Source organism: Nannobrachium achirus (assembly GCF_963921795.1).
Source record: "Nannobrachium achirus genome assembly, chromosome: 2".
Lineage (NCBI taxonomy): Eukaryota > Metazoa > Chordata > Actinopteri > Myctophiformes > Myctophidae > Nannobrachium > Nannobrachium achirus.
The window spans coordinates 36,472,916-36,491,810 of NC_137811.1; the positions used below are offsets into that span (position 1 = coordinate 36,472,916).

Sequence of the window (18,895 nt, forward strand, 5' to 3'; positions counted from 1 at the left end):
TAGTGTAGTTTGTTTTATTTCTAGTTAGGATTGTACTTTTTGGCATTGGCCATCCTGTTTAGGTTATCCCTTAACTGTAATAAATATTCTTTTTTCCGTTCCTTCCATTGCTTCATTTTCACACCATGTTACTCCTTATAGTTTTCAACCCTAGACGCCATATAAGGGCGTAACAGGGACTGACAGGGAAATTGTTGACCTACCAGCAGTGAATTTAACAGTGAACTGAAAATAAACAAATGTAGCCCATACCTTGTCATCATGAACCCTGGTAATGTTTTCCTCATCAATATTCCGTTCACAAAGGAACTCCAATAGAGAGTGGCACTCCATGTCCCTAAGACGAGTAACATTAACGTGTTAAGTCTGTATGGCAACACATTTCATCCCACATTTATAAAGCCTGATGAATGCGCCGCCAACCATGGTTACACCATAATTATAATAAGAAGGGTTACACTTTGCGTAATTTGCAATTCAGACTAACGTCGCAATCGTCTTCATCATTGTAATGTATTTGCTATAATACAATTCCTACGCTGCATAGATGGCTAATACTGGGCTTCCCCTGTTGACAGTTGTTTTAATACGCTCCTGCTCTGAATCATTCTAATAAATAACCCGGCATCCACAGTGTCTCCTTCTCTTTGATTTATAAGTATACACGAACCCGATCATAACAGTCTTTCTCTGAACTGTAAATTCAGCCAGTGAACTTGCCGACAGGTCGTTGGTTGTTGACCCGAGCAGCCCATGAACATGGTTATACGTACTATGCGTAATGTGCGTATTTGGACACTAATGTTGCATATTTCCACTAACATGTTTTCACACTTACGTAAGCGTTAGGCAGTGGTGAATTACAGTAACTAAAGTAAATGTACTTAACTACTGTACTTAAGTATAATGTAGAGGTATTTGTACTTGAGTATTTCTGATTTCCAATACTTTCTGACACTACAGTACATCTCAGATCCAAATATTGTACTTTTACTCCACTACATTTATGTGAAAACTTTAGTTACTTTGTAGATAACCAAACAAGAAATCATACCGTACATTAACATTTAGGCCTGACCTATGTTTTCTGAAAAACAATATTATTGTTCAAAAATTAGCCTACAAAAACAAATATGTTGCTACATACTGTACATGTACTGTAATACACTAAAATGTGTTTCCCGGCCTGAATGGGTTAAACATTCAATATAGGCTATTTCGGCCATTTGAATAGCAGATATACAAGCTCACAAAGATGTAGATGTTTTTTTTTTTCTCTCTTTTTTTTCACTTGTGAAATGGGACTTTCTGCTAAATGAGTACTTTCTACTGTTGTACTTCAAGCACATTTTGATATCAATACTTTTGTACTTTTACCCAAGTACATTTTGAATTCCGGACTTGTAACAGAGTATTTCTGAATTGCAGTAGGCGGCCTATTGATACTTAATTAGAAATTACGAGTAGGCTACCACTGGCGTTGGGATGGAAATACTAGCATTGACAGTAGGTCTACATGTCCAATCGATTGCATACATTGCTGATTTAAAAAAATGATGGCAGTTAAAGGTATCATGATGTAAGATACAGTACCTGGGCAGCCTAGCATATCGTCGTCGGGTGGAAACCTAGTATCTCCAAGTTTCAAATTTGTATGTTCTTTCGCAAAGTAAAGCCCCGTTTCATCGTATAAGGCCGTCTCACAACGCCTCACACTGCGAGGCGTGTGCTTGTAGATCTGCTGTTTTCACTAGTTCAAATCATTTTTAAAATGAAAAATGCTAAACGAACGGTTTTGGACATACAAGGTTTTCACCCGACAACGACGATATGCATGGAGTTTTAACATTAACTGAACTCAGACGGCATTGTTTGTATGAAGCTACCTTCAATTTGCAATGAGTCTGATAGGTCTATGCATTTTATGATTGAAAATAAATGCTTATTCATTACCGTTTTGATGTAGAAGAAGAGCTTGAACAGCATGGATTTTCTCGTTGCATCCTTATGCCAATGCTGACATGCGGATTATGTGCGCAGTCTGCGCACACTTTAATAAAGCGAGAACGCATTAAGGATTTCGTGGGGACACTTTAATAAAGCGAGAGAACGCATTAATGATTTCCAACGCTCAGGTTAATAAAGTGAAGTAACGGATTAGGCTCTTGTTCGAGCAAGTTAATAAAGCGTTGCCACACTATATATCACGATCCAACGCCTTCAAAACAAAATATTTAGCACCATGTCACTTCAGGGGCTCCGTAAATATAAATGGTAAGACATAATTAATTTCCTTGTGGATTCCTCACTGTGTTTTTTCAAAAATCTCAAATTATAAAATATTGTAAAAAGAAAAGTACAAGCAATAATAACTGCGTAAAGCTGAACGAGTTGAAATTTGAACGAAATTTTGAGCACAAAGAATGTGGAAGTACTGTAGTAGGATGTCCTTATAAGTGAAAATCTCCACACAGAAATGTACACATAGATCTGCCATTTTCACTATTTTTGTACAAAGCATAAAATAGGAAGTTATTCATCGATTTGTTGATTAAAAGAAACTGAAAGCATTATGGATACAATAATCACTGGTATTAAGAAATACATTTTTATCCTTAAGCAATCATAATTGAAGGAACATAAAAAGGCTACCTTAGACGTGACTGCTCCTTCAACTTCTGTGCACCTTCAGGTGTAGCACGGCATTTTTTTCTGTACTGCCTTTGCTTCTCCGCTTTCGTCACCTTTCCTGAAGTCATGGAAGCAATATTATCTGCAGTGATGTGCAGCCTAGGATCAATAAATATCTACTATATTTGAACTTGATTTTAAATTTGTAGGTTTAATATTCAAATGTATAACTAAAGTTCAAATCATAATCAATATAATCCAATACTCAAATGTATTTCAGTCATTCGGATCTGATTGGAATCAGATGATAATGGTCTTGATAACAATGTGTTATATTTATCGTCATAGAATTAAGGCTGTCATGATCATTACATTTTAATTTAATTGCATGACTTTTTTTTTACAAATCATTGCAACTAATGATTAGCATTTTGGCTATTGGGCTATTTGTATATTGGAACATATAAATAACAATACATTTCTGTTTGACTTTTAGGCTTTGCAACAAAATAAATTGCACAAAACGGATAACTTCAATAAACAAACCAGTAAGACTCCCTAATTGGGAAATAATCGATCGTTAGGTCTCATACAAACTTTAGAAGGCAATCGTAGGCAAACTTTAGAAGGCAATCGTAGGCAATCAGGGGGGAATATGGGAAATGAGACAGATCCGAAGTGTCCAAAAATGTGTCAAAAATCGGCCTCATGGTGGCACTAGAAGAGGGCCATGTGAGAAATCAGGGCTGGAGGTTGTGGTTTGCCAGCCAAGGACGGAGTGTGTGTGTATGCAAAGTTTGGCATGGATAGGGGCAACGGAGCCGGAGATAAGAGTAGGGGCAAAAGTGTGACGTGACAGACAGACAGCCGGTTGAGATTTTAGTAGGACAATGAGCCTAGATGTTATTTAGTACGGGGTTGTCTGCAAAAATGCAGCTATTTAGCCCAAAGTGACTGCAAATGATTGCTGCCATTTGTTTCAAATAGCTTTATACCCTGTATCATATAACATGTATATAGCACGCAATTTGACATACCGGTAGCCCCTCCACTGTATATACGTTCCCCATTTTCATCTGTTTTCATTATATTTTGACACAAAGATCATCATTGTGTACATGGTGTCATTGCATTTTACCTCTCTTCCTGCTGTAGTCCTTCCCTTTCTTGTCCTTGTGGTGTCTCTTCCTCTTGTGTTCACCGGAGGCGGCAGACACCTCAGATAAGCCAGACGCCTCGGAGTCACTGCCGTTGCTTATGGAGGAGCTGGAGGACGCCCGCTCTCTCTTACGAGACTTGGGCTCCAGGTGCGGAACCCTGGCGGCTTTAGGAGCTGTGCATGAAAAGAAACGAGAAAGATTTTTTAAACAAATTAATATTCTATATTTGTATTCAATTATTTTAGTGCAACTGCAACATGATTTGAGCATGTAGATTTACTTTTATTATTATATAGCTAAGTATAGTGGCTTAAAAGGTAGGGCAAGTGATTTTTTTTTTTTTTTTTGGCCAAAACGAAAAGATTTTGTTAAAGCACTATATTCTGATAATATTAATTGCTATAGTGTGTTTGTTCAGTAACATCTCTCCAGCTCTTTAATAAATAGAAAATACATTTCAAGCCGGTTGCACATTTTCAACCAATCAGGAGAGGGTAACCATTTATCAGCTTAGAATTTAGTTCCAGTTCCAATGCTGTCTGCTCATTTCTTTGTGTGATCTCTTCCTATCCCACTTGTTGCGACCGTAGGTCGCACTTACTATCAAAACCTCCACAAACTGTGAGTCAGTCAGTCTGTCCGTCTGTCTGTCACACCTCACACGTCACACTATTGCCCTGCTCATATCTCCGCAACCGTTGCCCCGATCCATGCCAAATTTTGCACACACGCTCCTTGGCTGCCAAACTACAACCTCCAAGGACCCCCGGAGCTCCAGGGACCCCCAGGTCCCTGGGGGACCCCCAGATGTAAAAAATTACCAAATGTGCAAAAATGACCAAATGACCACCCCAACGGGGCTGCTCACGGGGAATTCCCGGGGACCACCAACTCCTGGTGCTCCAGAACGGATGCAAAAGTGGTGGCGCCCCCAGTGGAGGACCCCCTCCACTGCAGCTCACATAAAATGCCGTAACTCGGGCTAGGAGGGTCCGGGAGAGCCGGGGCCGGTACCTATTCGTCCGCCAAGGCAACGCGGACACCCCACCCCTCATTTCTCACATGGCCCTTTTCTAGCGCCACCATGAGGCCGATTTTTAAAACACATTTCTGGACACTGCTCCTACAGTTTTTGCCCTAAAATCACGCAAATCGCTACACAGTATGTCTACACTCATCCCATCACCATGAATCTGTCCCATATAGCGCCACCTTCAGGGCGATTTTTAAAAACACATTTTTGGACACTGCTCCTACAGATTTTGCCCTAAAATCACGAAAATCACTACACAGCATGTCTACACTCATGTCATCAACATGGATCAGGAAGATTTTGGAAAAACAAATATTTTGCCCTATTTGTGGAGATAAGCGACCTATCTCCCGATTGCTGGGCCGGATGGCATACCCCCAGAGGTCTTGAAGAACTGCGACCTAGACAACCTCATCCTAGACTTTTGCAACAATGCTCTACAGCACAACAAGCAACCTGAAATATGGTCTCTGTCTAATATCATCCCGGTGCCTAAAGCTGGAGACCTCTCAAAGCCAGACAACTACAGAGGCATCAGCCTGACATGTATCACTGCTAAGGTCTTCAACCGAATGATACTGAACAGGATACGGCATGCCATCGACCCTCACCTGAGAGAGAACCAAAATGGTTTTCGAGAGGAGAGAACAACCGTAGCACAGATCCTGGCATTAAGGAGATTAATAGAGGAGGTGAAAAAGAACAACCTAGCAGCTGTACTGTGCTTCATTGACTTCAAAAAGGCTTTTGATTCTATCCACAGAAGCAAGATGGTGAAGATCCTTGAGGCCTACAATGTCCCTCCCAACATTCTCCGGGCTATCGAGACCATGTACGCAAAAACAAGGGCCAAAGTGGTGACCCCAGATGGCAGCAGTGAGGTGTTTGACATCCGAGCTGGGGTAATGCAAGGAGACACCCTAGCCCCCTACCTCTTCATCATAGTTCTAGATCAGGGGTGCCCAACCAGTCGATCGCGGTCGACCGGTAGATCGCGGGCTGGTTACCAGTGGACCGCGAGATGATTTCAAAGAAATAATTTATTAATTCGGGGGGGGAGGACATACATCGGGCGTTTCAGTGAAACGACTCCGAGCGAGTGGATGATGTTGACTGAACTCAACTCAACGTGTAGCAGAGCATGTGAGCGGAGTGGAGCGGCAACTAAAGCCGCTCCGCGCTCCAGAGGGCTCTTGTCCCGCTCGCTCATCGCTCTGGTCGGCCACCGCACCGCTCCGCTCCCCGCCGCTCCGTCGCTCACGTTGATTTTCGCATTTCTCGCTCCGCGCTCGCTCCACGCTCCGCTCAGGGTCGTCAATCAGAGTCACCAGCCAAAATAAAAAAAGGATTTTGCTACCATATGCGAAACACTTTCTCCTTTGCTTTGCACAACAAGTGTTCCCAACACAAATGCCTGCGGTAACGTTACGTGAGCCTCGGCTTGATGGAGACCTGCGTTCACTGTTACAAAAGACGCCATCTAATCTAAGGCATTGTATTTTTTAATAAGACGGGCAATATTAAATCCAGCTGGTTATTGATTAATCACCACAACCGAGAGACGGAGGCGAGTCGTGGCGTGTGTTTTTCAATCAGTCTCACTTGAATTCGTATCCGTTGACTGGCTGGTGATATATAACTTAACTGACACAAGGTAGGCTATGTATTATAAACATAGCCTACGTGTGTGGATGAGTGAAATCGTGATAAAGGGAATTCTCTGTCTGTTCTCCTCTCCATCTCCGCGGTGCCAACAAGGCTTCACTGCACTAGTAGGCTACTGCGCACGGCTCTGTTTTGTTGGAAACATGCGGCGCGCGGCCCCAATAGGGTCGGCTTGGAGCGGAGCGGAGCGGAGGAATGGAGCGGAGGAAATTCCTCGCTCCAAAGCCGCTCAGACCCATTTGAATTTGGATCAACCTACCTGTGTGAGTCTGCTTTTTCTCACATGAAGTTCATCAAGTCAAAGTACAGAGCCACAATGACAGATGAGCACCTTGTGGCCTGCCTAAAACTTGCAACCAGCTCATACAACCCTGACTTTGACAAGCTAGCCTCCTCTTCCCAGTGCCAGGTTTCCCACTAAGGTAGAGAGACTGACATGGAATAAAGGACAAAAAAAAACTATAAAAAAACTATAAAAAAAACTATAAAAAAAGAAAAAGAAAAAAAAACTAAACTGTGTTGTCAGTGCATAATATGCAGAGTGTGCAATAAATGGTCATGCTGTCTGTATGCCCAATGTGAGAAGTTGCAATCGTTTCATTCAATTACAATTCCTACTATACAGTATGATTACAGTACAGTACAGTGAGTACAATGTTATAATATCTATTAATATTTTCTGTTTTTTACATGTATATTGAATGGGTGTTACGGTACATTTTGGGCTGGTAGCCCTCAGCTAGGTGGCACATTTTCAAAGTAGACCTTGGGTCAAAAAAGGTTGGGCACCCCTGTTCTAGATTATGCGCTCAGGAAAGCCATAGGGGGACGGGAACAAGAGCTTGGCTTCACGCTAACACCAAGGAGGTCAAGACGGCATCCCGCAGTAGTTCTGACAGACCTGGACTATGCGGACGACATCAGCCTGCTCTCCGACAGCATGGAACAAGCACAAGAACTCCTGAACAGGGTGGAGATAGAGTGTGCCAAAGTTGGTCTCAGGCTAAACGCTAAGAAAACTGAGGTTATCACCTATAACCTACCTGATCACTCACCTCTGACAACAACAGAAGGAGCTGTGTTGAAGGAAGTCAAGGACTTCAAGTACCTGGGCGCATGGGTCGACTCAACTGAGAAAGACCTTAAAGTAAGGAAGGCACTCGCTTGGAGGGCCCTGAACGGCATGAACAGTGTATGGAACTCTAACCTCCCCCGCCAAATCAAACTTAGCTTCTTCTTTGCAACGGTGGAGTCTGTTCTCCTCTATGGCAGTGAATGCTGGACCCTGAAGCCAACCCTGCAGAAGTCTCTAGACGGGTGCTACACTAGAATGTTGCGTGCAGTACTCAACATCAACAGGAGTGCACATGTTACAAACGAGAGCCTGTATGAGGGAATACCAAAGGTAAGCGAGAAAATTGCCACCAGAAGAATGAGACTAGCAGGACTGATGGGTTAAAAACATTTTAATATCTATTATATTTAAAACACCAACTTCAGTGTTACAAGTGACAAGGTTATTTTGTTGTGATCTGATAACTAATGCATGTGACGAGAATCTGCCCACTACAGGGACAGAGAGATTGACCAGCGAAATGTCAAAGTGTCCCGGACACTGGATAATGAGAAACCAAAACATTCTACATCCTTGACTTCTGAGTTCACGAGACTCAGTCACAACACCATCTCATGATCCATTGTTATGTTTAACTGTCCAATGAATGCTTGACAAATCTATTTTCCCTGTACCTACTGAAGTATATTTGTGAACTGATGTTACATTGTATGAAGATTCAGATTGAGAAAGAAAAGAGACACATGTTTATTGTACTGTACTGGACATCTATTTTGTATGCTCATTGATTTAATATACAGTAAGAGAAAAACCCGGACTTGCACTGTGTGGTCTCATTTATTATTGTGTGGGAGTGAATTCAATCATTTTGGGGGAAACTGTCTATTCATATGGAATATAATAATCAATTCCATCAATTGGCCCATTCGATTGCCGGATTAGCTCCGAGGAGATATTGGGGACTTTGTTGGACTCATTTTGTCTCTTCCGCTGCTAGAACCAGTTGCGGATTTCTACTGAGTTGACGTTTATGGATTCGATAAACTGCTGGACAGTTTGTTTTGGAGTCTTCGTTCATCTCTGCTAGAGAAACAACCAGCCGAGGATATTATCAGACGTTTCCCCTAACTCCCACGGATTATCACTGAAAGGATTCTCTCCCACTCGTTTTTCCTCCTGCGCGCGGAGAAATTACCATGGGACTTGAGAAGTGTGTATAAAGCACACAGTGTAAGTTTTGATTTTATTCATGCCTTTTTGGACTGTAAATCACAGATGTGTCAAGTACTTAAAGATTTGTACCTGCTAAGTTAGAGAATTGCTACCTCTAGCCCAAGCTGCGTTTTTATTGTTTAATGTTTTTTTAGTCTATTGTTTTGTTGCTTTTTGTTGCACGTTTGAGTAACAGAATAGGGACTGCGGTTTCCTGTTCTGAGGACATAGCAGACTGTTGGTCACAGATTCATGCTTGTCCATATTATTAGTTGGTGTTATTTAGCACGAGACTCCAGTTTAGTGTTGCCAGGACGAAAGTTATTTCTGTCCTGAAGGAAATCTTTACAAGATTTCTTTTAGTGTACCCAGAACAAAAGCAATTGTTCTGAAGGGAGAATCTCTTGGCCAGTGCAGTAACCCAGCCACTTAACCACATAACAAATCGCGTGGTTATTTTACCAATACGGCTGTTTCAAGCCACTTAATCACATAAGAAATAGCGTGGTTATTTTAATTGGTAGATTTCCTTTATGTTCCAGAACAGAACGTTCTGACGGAAATCTTCATGCTTTACGCTTACATGTTGTGTCTTATCTAGTGTGTTTCGTTTTTTTAGTCTTATTTTTTATTTTATTCCGTCTATTCCGCCAGCTGAGGTGGCAAGCAAACTAGCTTTGATTTCATCCTCCTCCTACCCGACCAGCTTCAAAAATGGGAAATGCACAGGGAGGCAGAGAACACCTGCCGAAATCTAAACAACCTTTTTACAAACTGAACAACAACTTTGAGTTTGAAGCCTCTCTCCAAAGCTTGGAGAATGAACTGATAACAGCTTTAACGGCTAAGATAGACAATGAGGAAATGAAACAGGTTGTTTCTAGGTGCCCCACAATTGCACCATTTTTGCCCATATGGAGAAAGGAATTCGGATATGATGACTCTCTCACAACTGAGGACTTGACAAGATTTTCTGGAGTACTGTATCAACATATCGATAAGATCTCACTACGGAGAGGTCCGAAGAAAGCCCAAAAAGAGGGTGCCAGGCTTGGCATTCTCACTTTGGCACAGCTGCGCTGGGCGGCTGCAGAAAGAGAGGCAGCGAGGGAGAGAAAAGAAAAGGAGAGGCCTTCAGAATCGGACAGCCAGCCTCTGCCTTCCTCACACCGTGCCAGAACAGGGGCGAACGACAGCGAGCTCGGCCCGGCTGGACGACACCATGCCACACCAGAGGTGAAGGACAACAGTGAGGTCGGCCCGGCTGGACGACACCGTGCCACACCAGAGGTGAAGGACAACAGTGAGGTCGGCCCGGCTGGACGAACACCATCACCACAACCTCCCCCACCTGTGGCTGTGACTCACGGGCCTCCACGCCAGGGGGGTATCAATGCACAACATCACATTGACATGCAAACCTCATTACCTACACTTCTATCTGATAGGAAGGGGGTAGAGAGAGGGGGGAGGCAACATGAAGGAGAAAGATGTGACAATGATTTAAATAACTCAGTTGTTTTTTCTCCTCCTTGTAATCAGGTCGAGCTGGGAGATCCCGCTGACCACACGAATCCGCCCCTCCCCGGCGTTCCACGCAAACCACCAAAACCAACACCCACTAAGAATGGCCATACACCCACTAAGGAAAAAGTGTACACAGGTGAGCGTCGGGAACAGGTTCACACACCCACACCTAGTCAAATTAACGATTCTCTTTTGGCGTACCCAGAGGATGGCAAAATTACATTTGTGTACCGTAATTGGTACCCAGTGGATGCTCGAGACATGGCTGAACGTTTACCCGATATCCACAGCAACCCTGATGAGTGGGAAAAATCTGTAAAGGCAGAAATTGTGGAGCTAAGACTAGACACCTGGGAAGTTAAAAAACGAATTACTATGTGTTGCACACCTAAAACTTTTCCTTATCAGATTTCTGCTACAGGCAGACAGTCTTGGCTACAGGCAGACGGTCACCCATACCAGTGTATGCGGCCCGTGCCGGCCCAAGGTAGTAACCCTGCAGGTGAGGTCAGGAACGCCCCACATGAAGCCGCAGTACAGGTTATGATTAATCAGGCTAAGGACCTTGTTAGGGGTAACGTGGACTTTTCCTTAATCACTAACATTAAGATGAGGCAGGGTGAGGACGTCTCTGATTTCGTCCATCACTTCACCACTCAGTTTGACCGCCACTCGGGTTTCACAAAAGGGCTGCCAGGATATGCTAGTGTGCGTAATCAGCTTTTGATTGACGCTTTACGCCCCCATTTGAGACAGGCGATCATTATGCATGACCCGCTATGGAGATTGAGAACGACAGATGAGATCACAATACTAGCCAGGTATTACAACAACATCGTTCCAGAGCCCAAGCCACTAGTTAAGTTGCGAGCCGTAATGTCGGATGATGGACAAGTGACACTCCACCGAACACATAACCCGAAGAGGGGTCCCAGTGGTGATCAGCGGGATCCCCCAGCCGGGAATGGACCTGAAGGACTGAGTCAAGGTAACAACATCAACACAAACACTAACAGGGCCCAGAACAATACACACACAATCACCTGTTTCAGCTGTGGAAAGAAGTGGCAGGCCCAACAGTATGCCACCCCGATAACTTGGCTATTGTTGATGATTATGATAATGACTACTTACTACTGACACTTCAGATGTGTGGCACCCCGTTGATCGGCTGATCACGGTGCCAACCCTAGTAGTTGTATTTCATGCCTAATTTAGTATTGTTGTCAGTTCTCCACTCATAGAGCCTGCAGTTGTTGGAGTCCAGGGCGGAGCAGAACCATGGCTGCCTTTCCCTGGCCTTTCTGACCCTTGATGGAACTCTATGGTGTGACACGCCCGCTGCAACCAGACCACATCGCTGCAGCCACAAAGTTTCTAAGGGCGGTAACCTTCATTCTAATAGTATTAATTATTGACTACTCTCTTTGAATAGTATTAATTATTGTTAACAATAAAAAAATAAAAAAAATAAAAAAAATGGCCTGGTTTAGTATAGTTTTGGCGTTTAATTTGTCAGTTTACCTTCTTTGATTTATTTTGGGTAGTGTATGGCTGTCTGCGGGGACGACGGGCACACAGTGTTTGGCCCTAGTAGACAGCCCACTTTTGATTATTTTGGCCAGCCCATCTTAGGCCATGTTAGGATTATACAGTACAGTAGTTGGATTCATTATAAAAAAAAAAAAAATCATTATTAAAGATTATTAATTCATTGTATGATTATTGATTATTAAAAAGAAAAAAAAACATTTCATTTAAAAGTTCATTTATGTTTTAATGTTTTCACACACAATGGACATTGTGTGTTCAAGGGGGGAGTATCTGATTGCCTATTATCTGTTTGTCTGATTTTAACGTGATTTTACATTGATTTTGAATTTAACTTGATTTTCTATAACATTAATTGATTTTAACTACCTTATCAACTTTTCACTTTCTCTCCCACTCTTGTCTCTGCTTGCGTGTGCGTACGTGTGCGTATGTGTGGCTAGAAGACATGTGTAGCCTTCAAGGACAGATGGTCTGTGTGTGAGAGATTATTTAGACCTGCTCTCTTCCAGTTAATAACAACATTCCCTTGTTTAATGTTTGATACGGTCTAAAGTATTTTGTAAAGTATTTTGTTTAATTTCTGTTCTGGGAATCATTATGATGTTAAACATTTAAAAAAAACTCTATTACCCACAACCTACTACTTACAGTATTGATTGATTGTTTCCTGTCTTTTCTTTTCCTTTGTCTTACAGATAAGATATTTTGATGATAATTGAGAATGATTTGACAGACACCCTTCATTGTCTGTCCAAAGGAGAAATGTCAAAAGGAAGTTGAAATTCTATATGGTATTTCGTGAGTATCAAAAGACATTACACACGTTTTTCCCGCTGTAAAGTGTTTTCTTACAGAAATTGACTCGGACAAAAGCAGCCAATAACTAACCTTAAGGGTAAAAAGGAAGGAACACTTGGCTTAAGGAGGTTCCGGTTTCCGACATCTCCATGTCTAGAGGGACGAACACCTTACATAAGGTAATCGGGGATGGGCAGGAAATTATGGCCCCCACGGCTGGTTCTGCGTCAAACCTAGCCTCATAGACAGAGGAGTCTAGTTTACTAGGGTAGGCAAAACCAGAATGCTGTCTCCTTGAACCCAAATTCTTTTGTCTTGTTAAAGTAAATAAGAGTCAAGTTCGTCTTGTTTTGACTGTAAAGCCCTAAATTATAACTATGACTTGGGAACGTGTTGATGTGTTTTGACTCGCCTGATGACATGGGGAATTTTTCAACAAACCTTGGGACATTGAACCTTTGTGAAAAAAATATATAATAATAATTAATAATTAAGAAAATACAGCTATATTTTTCTTTTAGCTCTACTTTTAAAAATTATCAAAATATTTGTACCTATTGTGATTCAATTATTAGATGTTCTGATTTAAATACCTTTGGAAATATACAGTTCTTTGACTCTGCTATCGAAAAGAGTTTAATTAAATATTTGGCTGATAGTGAACCATAAGTTCTCTGTCCCTTTGGCAGCATTTGTTTGGGGTTCTAGGGTCGACACTTTAACTCCTTCAGCTGTTGTTTTAGGGGGGAATTTGATGGGTTAAAAACATTTTAATATCTATTATATTTAAAACACCAACTTCAGTGTTACAAGTGACAAGGTTATTTTGTTGTGATCTGATAACTAATGCATGTGACGAGAATCTGCCCACTACAGGGACAGAGAGATTGACCAGCGAAATGTCAAAGTGTCCCGGACACTGGATAATGAGAAACCAAAACATTCTACATCCTTGACTTCTGAGTTCACGAGACTCAGTCACAACACCATCTCATGATCCATTGTTATGTTTAACTGTCCAATGAATGCTTGACAAATCTATTTTCCCTGTACCTACTGAAGTATATTTGTGAACTGATGTTACATTGTATGAAGATTCAGATTGAGAAAGAAAAGAGACACATGTTTATTGTACTGTACTGGACATCTATTTTGTATGCTCATTGATTTAATATACAGTAAGAGAAAAACCCGGACTTGCACTGTGTGGTCTCATTTATTATTGTGTGGGAGTGAATTCAATCATTTTGGGGGAAACTGTCTATTCATATGGAATATAATAATCAATTCCATCAAGGACACTGCCAAAGACACCAGGAGCTTCCAGCCAGCAAATTGGTACTGTGGGAGCCAACACACGGGCACCGGCCGCGAGGACGTCCCACAAAAACATACGTGGACATACTCAAGGAAGACGTAGGGACACAGAACACCAATGAGCTGGCCAGATGTATGGAGAACCGAGATGACTGGAAACAACGATGGAGGGCTCGTCTGAGGACGACCTAGATAGATAGATCCCGATTAGGGAGTCTTACTGGTATAATCTGTATCCTGTGTCAGTTCTCTCTCCTGGTTTTGGATAAAATTGGTATCCCGACCTGAAAATGCACTTTCTGTTTATTAAAGAGTGGAGAGACAAGGAGACTCCTGTTACTGAACAAACACCCTATAGCAATGATTACTATCAGAATATAGAGCGGACACTTAATTTAACCAGTAAGACTCCCTAATCGGGAGATAAGCGACCGCCAGGTCGCATACACAAACTTTAGAAGGCAATCGTAGCCAATCAGGAGGGAATATGGGACAAATAATTACTGACATGACCGATTATCTAACCAGTAATCAAAATAAGGTAGCATGGCCAAAATAGGCCATTCATCATTTTATACTTTAATTATCATTATTTTAATTGTGGAAATAGCCCCTCTACAAGCTCACAATGCGTCACCTTGTGATGCGTTGTGATCTTGTAGATCTGATATTTTTTACCTGCTATTTTTCAACATCTGATGATTATGCAATAAAAATGATATTGCGATAATTTCAAATCTGCTATCAGGTGATTATATTAGGTCTAAAAATGGTGACTGGCCTACTCTGAATGAAATCATACTTTTGATGTTGGGAGTCTTGGGACGGTCTATGTGCTGCTGCTGATCACATCCCTGCTCGAACCTCTCTGGCTTAATGTGCACCGGTTCAAAAGCAGGAGGCTCCTCTTCGACCACAGGACTGGTACCTTGTCTGGCTAATGAAAGACAATCTGAGTGTGACATCTGCTGTTCAGGGTCCTCTTGGTTGGACGGCTCCGCAGCAATGCCATCTTGATTCAGTGAGAAAACCAACTGAGACATAGCTCCAACACCTATGGAGTGAAAACAGTGTTGTAAGTAACTAGCCTAAGTACATTTACTCAAGTCTCAAGTTCTTAGTCTGTACTTAAGTAAAATGTTTAGGTAGTTCTGTGTGTGTTTAGTCAAATATCAACACTTTTCCCATGAGATTCACACTGAGCACATTCTCCTAGTCCTACCCAAAGGGTAGGAAATGCTTCCTTTGGGGGGAGCACATACGACAGGGAGTCGGGGACGGAACAACAAAAACAGAATCGAGGGGGGAACATTATTTGTTCTTCCTGGCCTTTAAAAAACAAAACAAAGCCCCAATCCCTCCACGGTTTATGTGTGTTGTTGTGTACGTTTTTATTGTATTTTATTTGTGTTATGTATTATATTTTGTCTGTTGTGCCACACTTTGTTCGAACCTGGTGGTTTTTAAATGTGCTCTAGAAATAAAACTTGAAAACATGACTCTTGACTAACCCTAACCTCACTGAAATGAATACCAGAAGAGTCGGTTTATGCCTTTTGATTGATTGAGGTATTACTATTTATTAGAAGTTTTGGATAGGAAAAGGTACAGTTTCATGACAGTACAGTTCACTGATACAATGTCAACTAAAAGGAAACTCGGGTAAGGCAAGGCTTATTTGTTAGAGAGAGTGATCTACAAGCTCACAACGGTTGCATCTGCGACGCGACGTGAGCTTGTATGTCTGCTGTTAACCGGAAGTGTCCCGCAAATAATGCTACAGTAAATTCTCGCGGGAAAAGGTGGATACATGTCGGTACAGACCTACAGAGTGGGATAATGAATCACACCTGTGTGGCCATACGTATGTGTATCCCAAGAGTTTTTTTGCCCAGGTGGGTTTTGACGTTAGATTTGGGCATGGCAGTTGGATGAATGTCGTGGAAAAGTAGAGATATTTTAGTAGCCTGCTAAACACACCAGTTCTGATTTTCAAATGGGGGGACAATATAGCCGCCGACTCCAAGTCGCGTCAATTCATTATTGGGTGAGTAAAGTAACGAATACCCTACAAAGTACAAAACCAAAACGCAAGTGCATCTGAAATATAGCTACATACAGTAGTATGCATGCCTACATCATGAAATGATATCAGTACAGACTATCATTCACAGCCATTGCATGGCTAGAATTATAATATAGCCTAAACATGGTGCAATAATACTCACATGGAAACTCTTTAAATTCACTCTGCAGCAGTGACAGCACGTCTTCATTCTGTTTCAGCCTGAGCTCCAGTCGACTGATTTCTTTCTCTCTCGTTCAGCATCATCTGATATTCCATTATTTTACCGTCGTTGACTTTGTGAATGATATCCACAACGACGCATATGGCGTTTTTAATTGCATTTTCAACGACACTCGAGTCTTGAATGCTTAGATCTGAATCAATATTTCCGTTGGAATAATTCATTTTTACGATTTTTTAGCACAATAAGTTAACTGTCTCGAAAACGTAGGTCGTTTAACTGAAGGAAGAAGCTTGCAGTACATTATCAGAGCATTTTAGATCAATCAATTTATAATACTTAAACGTTCAACAAAAAGAAAGAAAAAGCGAAATGATATCTGTCCCACAACAACACAATAACAACACGCGCATGGGTGTTGGTGTTAACGGAAGAGGAACTTCTCTTGGTACATCATGTGTTTACTGTTTGGGGCTACAGCTCCATCCTGTGGTGATTTAATGTCAGTGCAGATTCCTTATCCACTTGTATTTCCCTCCATCTGTTTATTTAATTCTGGTAAAAGGACAAGAAAGAACGCCAAAGTCTACCCATACATACTCCCCCCCCCCAACCAGACCTGTTTACTGTAAATATTGTTTATCTCTTATTATTTTGCATTCTTCTGTAATCTATCTGACTGTCAATTTGTCTCTATGAATTCAGTAAAAAAGGGCCCCAATGTAAACAAGCCATTGTGCTTTCTTGGGTTTAAATCCTATTAGTAGACCTGGTATCTGAACTGTCCTGTGCTTTTCCTATGCAAACTTATAATGCAAGTATTACATGAATGTGATCAATCACAGGAAAAGTGAGATGGGAGATGGTACAGATGCTCTATGTGTGCAGTGGTGCGGCACAGCAAGACCGGGTCCAGTCCAGTAATAGTAGGGGAGCCTATGTATCAGATTCTGTTGGCCGTAATTTTGGAATGTTAATTTTTGGAGACATGTATATCTTGATTCTTGGGGTTCTCAGAATGCCAAAAAAAACATGTCTCCAATTTTTCTTTTTGGGTTTAGCTGGTGTAATTAGCATAATTAGTCAATTAATTGCCCAAAACAGGAAATGGCAATAACTTTGCTTCTAGGTAACTTATAAAGGTGATCTAAGAGTCTAAGTCGATGTTTGTGAGGTCCAGAAATTAATCTGTTACCATTTTGAAGTCATACAAACTTTCCTAATTAGCATAATTAGCATAAATTATGCAACAACGAGGTGAAAATAAGCAAATTGATTATTTTTTTCAGTTTTAGTCAACTTTGAAAGGTTCTCACAGACTTTAAGATGTAAGTTTACAAATCATCAATTATCATCATCCTATAAATAAATCATGCAACCCTGTATCTGTGTAATAATTACGTAATAATCACACCAAAACCAGAAAGCTATATTTCTTTGCTTCAAGTTAATTAATAAACATGATCTTACAGACAGTGTAAGTCTGTTTGCAAGACTAGAAAATATTCTCTTTCCATAACTAGGATATCTAACCTTCCCTTATTAGCTTAATTTGCATATATATTAGGGATGTGAATCTCGACCACTGAGGCGATACGATACGCATCACGATACACTCCCAGCGATACGATATAATTGCGATACATTGAAATCTTGCCGATACGATACATCACGATACACCCCTGACCCCGATACGATGCGATATGATTCACGATATTTTGCGATACACCCCTGGTGCTTACGATGCGATACGATTCACGATTCGGTGCGATTCAACACAATGCAAAGGATTTATAATATTAAAGCCCATGTAAATTTCCCCCCCCCCAAAAATTACTAAAAATGCATTACATTTAATTTCCAAACAATTTATTGTTTCACTGTAGTACTAGGCTCTGTCTAACAATCCAACTTATTGAAATCTGGGAGAACACTCCTTGCTGGCTGGTAAAATTGTTTGATTAATACTATATCATTATATCATTATTATATATCATTACATCCTCAACAGGTGGTCAGGGACCCCTAGGGTCCTCAGAGTTATGTGAGGCGGCCAAATATTAATAGTTCGTTTTTACAGTAACCAATTGAACCCTAGCAAGTAGCAACCCTATGGGGGAACATTAGCCAATACATTAACACTTATTGAGGCCCAGGGTTTAAGAGATAATAATTCATGGATTATTATGAATAACATAAATCCATCATATTAATAGAAAAGATAATGTGTGAACAAATAAACACAACATAGTAATGTATTAATGTCACTGATGAAATAGTGCTGTCAAACAAGTCTCTGACAAGTTTTAATCTGCAACAGTTTTATATAATAGCCTACAGTAGTCTAAAATAGCCTACAGTGGGGGTCCCTGCTTGATCTCTCTCTTCTCAGTTAAGGATCCTTGACCTGTATTATTATTATATTGTATGAATATAATCTAGTATTTTGCCATTTCTAGCCAAAATGTTTCAAAACGTAGATATTTGAGTCACAACGCGTCGCGTTGTGAGCTTGTAGGTCTGCTATTTAGGTGCGTGCGCGACACCGTCGAGCTGCCAAGTATAAATCAGGCTCCAGCCTCTCTTTGCAGAGGGAACAGCAGCAGCAGAAGAGTGTTCTGCCAGCTACAGTTAGTGGAGCGGCGTAGCTCTTGAAACATGACAAATCGTTCAA

At 41.3% G+C, this 18,895-nt stretch overlaps 1 protein-coding gene across 1 annotated transcript; it reads right to left on the bottom strand.

Moving 5' to 3' along the window:
• Positions 1–2,648: 2,648 nt before the first annotated feature.
• On the bottom strand, positions 2,649–16,585 carry LOC308298121 (uncharacterized protein; the record flags this gene model as incomplete). Its single annotated transcript, XM_080741678.1, has 4 exons — positions 16,201–16,585; positions 14,775–15,026; positions 3,770–3,964; positions 2,649–2,749 (listed from the first exon to the last, which is right to left on the bottom strand). Exons 2-4 carry the CDS (start codon positions 15,013–15,015, stop codon positions 2,649–2,651), a joined length of 537 nt encoding a protein of 178 aa, XP_080597804.1. The 5' UTR covers positions 15,016–15,026; positions 16,201–16,585.
• Positions 16,586–18,895: the final 2,310 nt, after the last annotated feature.